The sequence below is a fragment of the Didymosphaeria variabile genome (assembly GCF_027946475.1).
Source record: "Didymosphaeria variabile strain IMI 356815 chromosome Unknown scaffold_1, whole genome shotgun sequence".
In the NCBI taxonomy this organism is placed as follows: Eukaryota; Fungi; Ascomycota; class Dothideomycetes; order Pleosporales; family Didymosphaeriaceae; genus Didymosphaeria; species Didymosphaeria variabile.
In genome coordinates, this window is record NW_026611620.1 from 5,162,675 (window position 1) to 5,168,674 (window position 6,000).

Below are 6,000 nucleotides of genomic sequence, written 5' to 3' on the forward strand. Positions count from 1 at the left end.
TTGCAGAAGCGATGACGCCAAAGTTCAGGGTTTAGTAAAATTATTGACTGGAATGGTCCGCCTTTCAATGCGCCACATAATGAATGTAGCAATGCGATACGTTGTTAACACGAGGCTGAATCCAGTACCTGTCACTTTGGCACTTGCAGCGTCAGCAGCGAACAGAGGCATCAATTGGCTGATCTCAGTGGCGACCAGTAGACCAAAGCGTGTGGCTCACACAAACTGCCTATAAGCCACCAAATTACCACCCCAACTTCCTGGATTGTTCAACATCTTCGGATCACTCTTCCCATCCAGCACCATCGTCTTTCCCGCCTTAGTATTCATCCCATACCAGCTCAACGCACTCGTCGTCCCAGCCACACGATTCATATTCTCCTGGCAATCAGGCCCACACTGATTTGTACTATCATAATTCCCGTCCCACGGCCCGTCGAAGAACGCCCACGTCGAACTCGAGTACAGGAAGATGTTCTGTGAATTTTGCACGTTGATCCCAACAGAGGTGCGGCAGTACCCATCGCCTGCAGCACACCAAGAGAAGTCGGGATCGCCGGCGCGGGCGGTCCAAGGGGCAGGAGCAACCTGTACGGCGCCTCTCCCCTGCATGTAGGGCGACTCAACTTGCAAAAGGCCGGCGTACACATTTTGTGCGCCGTTGAAGTTGTAGCCGTAGAGCCAGTGGTGCTCTGATCCGCTGCCTACAAGCCAGGTTGCTTTGGTGGACTCGACGAGGATGCCGCGCCCGGTCGAGATGATTTGGAGTGGTGCTTGTCCATCTTCAGAGTGATCAGCGGTCCATACCCATACTGTAATCCTCAGTCAGTAACTGCATTGATCAAGGTGACGAGAGAAGACATGCAATTTTGCACATATACCGAGCTGCTCGCCGTCAAATGAACACCTGTGTGTGCTGCCTGGCACGCAGTCTGGAACCCGCACGAGCTAGTCACCGTGGAGTCACGCATTCCGCCGATGTTGACGATAGAGTTCCAGATGCCGACGTCTCCGGGAGATGGACCCGCCATGTTCCACTCCATGATCTTCGCTCCAGCCAGCGGCTCTGCGACCGTAAAGCGCATGTCCGAGATTTGAGCAACACCAGCGTCGTTCGGATTGCCGACCTTGACGACGGGAACGGGGTTGTTAGCGTCTTTGAATTTGGCACCCGCGCCGCTGATGACAGGCCAGGCCTCGCCGACGATACGCGTTCCAGGTGGGATAAAGAGGGTGGAGAGGACTACGTAGACGCCATAGGGGAAGTATCTATGATCTATAAGCTTTGCTGCGGAGATGTTCTGACAATGGTTCGAGACTTACGTTATCTTGCAATTCGCCGCATTCTGCAGTAAAATCTGGTTCAGCGCCGCAGAGTCATCCGTCTTACCATCGCCCTTAACATCGACACCCGCATCCTTGACATTGACAATCTGATCTTTAGCATACCCAGCGAACGTCGGCGCATCTTTCATGAAGAACTTTCCCGAGGAATCAAGAAGAGCCGGAGATCGTGTGTTCGGGTACGTAGCGCCTTTCTGGTACTGCCCCGGCACGGCGTTGCCCCAGACCCAAGTCGTTACTGCACTTTGAGCAGCCAGCACAACTTGGTTATTCGAGGTAACTGCTATGGGGTGGTTGGTGTCATGCTTCAAGTTCTGGATGACAATCTGATTGTTTCTGTCCCCCGAGTCGTTCGACGAGTCTCGGAATACAACCGTGTTTCCTGAGCTCTTGCTCTCGGAGTCAAGCAGAATGACATCGCCATGGCCGCCTGTGGCATCGATTCCCATGCCGCACGTGTCGAACGTGACGCCTTGCAAGAGTGAGTTGAACCCGCCCGGTGCGACGTATGCGGTTGTACAGAACTTGAAGTAGATGTTCTTAAAGACGACTTGCTGGTTGTTGTTCTGTATTCCGATGGCTCCACCGGTGATCTGAACGTCTGTGACTGCGATGGTAGAGCCGGCTTGTAGGAGAATGCCCGTGTGGCCGGTGGAGCTGGACGGCATGTTGATTTTAACATTCCCAAGGGCACAGCCTTGGGCTACACCCCAGCGCAGAGCGACGATCTTCTGGCTCGCTGGGAGAGAATTTGTACTGACATATTAACAAAATTCCATGTCAGATGTTCGAAAAGTACCTACTCAATGATAACATTCCGCAACTGGGTCATAAATGATGTCTCGGCTGCGCTAGCAGCATCATAGCCATCCACAAGTACATCTCCTGAGAAACCGGGCGCAGCCTTCAGCACCGGAGGATTGTTCGGATCACCCATGATGATAGTGCCCTTCCTCAGATCAAGTTTCGAACTCAATTGGTACGTCCCACTGGGGATGAATACGTGCGCCGGCTGCGCAGCAAGCGGGCCCTGGTACCTGTTTCCACCCCGACTGTCATCGTTGAGAGCATTCTGAATAGCTGCTGTCTGGTCCCCCGTGCCGTCACCCTTGGCACCGTAGCTCTGGACATTGCGGTATGTTTTATACGTGTAGAAATCGCCCTGTTCAATCAATTCCTGGCGCTCGCGCTGGGAAATATTAAACGTACCAAGAATGGAGCATAGCCGCGAGCATTTCCAGTGTGATCTTGTTGGTCCATCCAAAAACTAGTAGGATTGCTGGTTACTGGGCCGGAGCAGGCAGCGGCAGTCTCAAACTTCGCTTCAACCTTCAATGGCTTTGCCGACTTAATATTGCTAGGATTGTAGGACGCATTGCGGTTGAGCGCAGCAGGGCCTGTGGCAAGGACACTATGGTCAAACATTGTGAGAAGGGATTCCAAAAGATCCATCGCCGAAAACGTACGGTTTGGTCGGACCCTTCGGTACTGGTGGAACAGGCCAGTATGCCGACGCCGGTGCACCTTCGGCAAGTGGACCGGCTCGTCGTCCAATTGCTGCTTCTGCGAAAGCAGCAATCGCTGCTATGTGCAGCAAATGCTGGAGGACTCTCATGTTTGGGTTTGGTACAGGTCCTCAACTTGGTGGTGTGCAAGTTTGGCGGACAAAGAGACCGGTTCGTCTCCCGCTGTGTGGGACCAAGCTATCCCTTATGCATATTTAAAGTCAACCTCGCTCGTAGAATAGGCTGTGTGATTCACAGCTGAACTTTCTCTCGAGCATCCGTGTTGACTAAGGCCGAACATCAGCGGCTGGCCAAGGGAGTAGTGGTGTCACCGAAATGCCCTAGAGGCTTGGTCATCCGGACATCCATCCTCTGATCTGGGAGAAAACTGCAACTTCCTGACGAATTGAGAGACAGGTGGCTTAGACACAAATCGTGGTGGAGTGTGAGATTGGACTCTAAACTTAGCCTAACGTCGCTTCAATCTCCAGCCGAAGCTGTGGAGTTCTTAAGGCTGAGGTCTGGTAAGGAATGCAAGGGAGGTGGCGCCAGCCGCAGGGGTTAAGCGAAGTGTGTAAGCGGGTGTAATCAATCTAGCTGGTCAAAAGGATCACGATGTCCGATCTGTGATTGGGCGACTAAATTACGACTCTTAAGAAGGTGTGCTCACGCGCGAACTGCGAGTCAACATGTGGGGTCCGAAGATGAACTTATTACCCAACGTCTTCATCCAGCCAGAATGAACACCTTGGTTGATCTGAACTGCATGTAAAGTACATCAGATGTGCAAGCATTGCAGATAGTCGACTTGCTCACCGCATACACGGAGAAAAGTGGCTGTCACTAATGGACAAGAAGAGCAGGATCAAATGCGAGTAACCATGGTAGAGATCCCCGCAGAGTCACGGAAGCTAATAGCGCATTACGCGACAAGCAGCGAGATTCAACAACCAGATGCACTTTCTTCAAGTGCAGACATGGGGCAGAACAGAAGACACACGGCCATATTAAATTATTGCCCACCGCCTGTACCTCTACTTCCCCCAAATATGTTTATCGTCGCGTTTCTTGTCCACTCCCCTCTAGTTCCGCCGGTCTACCGCCCTCCAACTCGAGCAGCCCGCCGTTCCCAGGTGCCTCCACAACATGATGCGCGTGTTTCTCCACCGCTGGTACTTCAGCCACAGGAGGTTGCGACATCTGATATGCGTTGCTTCCGTACGGAGTGCTTGTCTCGGACGCCGCCGTGCTCGCAACGAGTGCATGCGCATGCGTTCCTGCTTTATGTCGTCGCCATAGAAGAAAACCAGCTATGCCTGCTAGAGCGAGCCCACCTAGCACACCGCCCACGATGCCGCCTATCGCGCCTCCTGATAGCCCAGCGGAGGACTCCGAATCGGGGTCTGAGCTCGGGCTAGATGTGGATGTTGCGCTTGACGTTGCGCTTGACGATGTAGTCGAACTCGCGAGCGAGCTGGTCGTCGAGGATGGCGAGATGTCCTCAACCTTTACGGAATATGCTGTTGCTGATGGACTGGCGGAACTTAAGGAGGAGAAGGTCTTGTTCATCGACTCGTTCGTTTCGTTGAAAACGGGATTCGAGGAGGTCGACCAGCAGACGTTGATCTGGGCATCTATTTCAGTGCACTGTTCCCTTCGAATCGTCAGCATGTTCTCGCTAACCGTTAACATAGGTGGGCGCCTTGCGATGAGGGACTGGGGCTGATTGATGGATCTGAGAACTCTGCCGGCAAACAGAATACTTACCGATTTTTCGCACAGCAAAAGTCGGAGTCGTCACTCTTTTGACACAGCTGCTGACTTGCGGAAGGCTTCCCGTCGTTTCCGCATGTCTGGGCAAACCCGGTACAAACCCCGTCGTTTGGATAACAACAGTAATACTTGTCGACAGTGAATTCGTAGGCACATATCGCTGGCGGTACGCAGGGAAAGACCATGTCGGGACAAGTGAAATTAGTTGCATCGCTAGAGAATGCAAGCTTCTCGAAAGCCGCGAGAACGAGAGATGGGGTGGCGAGCACAGCGCACAGTTGAAAGAGTGAAGACCGCATGCTGGGCGGCAGCTAACGACGCCGTGTCAAGTCGGATTAAGTGGGAGGTAGCGAAAAAAGTGATGGAGAAGAGAATCGCGAAGGGGACCACAAGACTAAGATCCCAGACAGCGTTCCGCGATCGGGTGCCTGAGGCTCGAGAAATGACATGATTGATGCTTATTATAACTCCCCTGAAGGTCGCCAAATAAGCCCCCATTCTTACGGAGGCCAAATGCCAACCAGTCGACTACGAAACGGACTACGTCGAAGAGTAGCCTTATGGCGGCTGAGAATTAAGCTGCACGCTAGCAACTTACACACTAGCGCCAGGAACATCGCACGATGGATTGCCTCATAAGGTTAGTCGATGACTTAGCCTATCTGTAATTTCACGGTATGATTGGCGAGGTCGTTCAAGCGGAGATCTCGGCAATGGGCTCGGTCGCTCCTATAGCTCTAATTGAAAACGCCCTAGTATTCGCTCGCTTTATATGTTGGACATTGTGAGAGAAAATATGGCGTCGAAGGGGTTTAAGCCCCGGAGGTGATACAATTGGAATTGATACCTGAATTTGCAGAATGGAGTGCCGCCATGAGGGTTAAAGTATAAATCAGTGCATATATTTGTACAGCGTAGGTTACGTTTTCTAACAAAATTGTTATGGCGCGCCGTTGCACGCCAGCCTCTTTGGCCTTCCAAGCAATCATATTGAAGAAACTAGGGATAGTGCATCGCGATATAGGGTTGATGCACGGACGTACATATCGGCAGGGTGGATGCGTTGTCTTGCTTCCTGAATTATACCTACATCGAGGTTCGGGGACCGATTCAGGCTCAGGCGCTGCAGTTTTCATGCCGCCGGAATCAGGACAAAGAAACCTTTGGAACACAACAGCCTCATACGAAGTGTTGTTGTGGTACGAAAGAAGATGGGAGCCTCAGTCAGTCTAAATCAACAAGCTTTGTTTTTTGAGATACTACTTTCGCCCTTTCTTCAAAATCCGGCCTATCGATCCTGACGAGTCTTGGAAGTTCGTGGAGGATCACGACCAAGATGTGGATCCGCTCGTGAAGAAACCATTGTTCCTGCCACAGT

General features: G+C 52.2%; 1 protein-coding gene across 1 annotated transcript; it reads right to left on the reverse strand.

Annotated features, from left to right (window-relative positions):
- Positions 1-2,143: 2,143 nt before the first annotated feature.
- N0V89_001664 (uncharacterized protein) lies at positions 2,144-2,769 on the reverse strand (the record flags this gene model as incomplete). Its single annotated transcript, XM_056210475.1, has 2 exons — positions 2,144-2,533; positions 2,554-2,769. 2 exons carry the CDS (start codon positions 2,767-2,769, stop codon positions 2,144-2,146), a joined length of 606 nt encoding a protein of 201 aa, XP_056077297.1.
- Between the last annotated feature and the right edge of the window lie 3,231 nt (positions 2,770-6,000).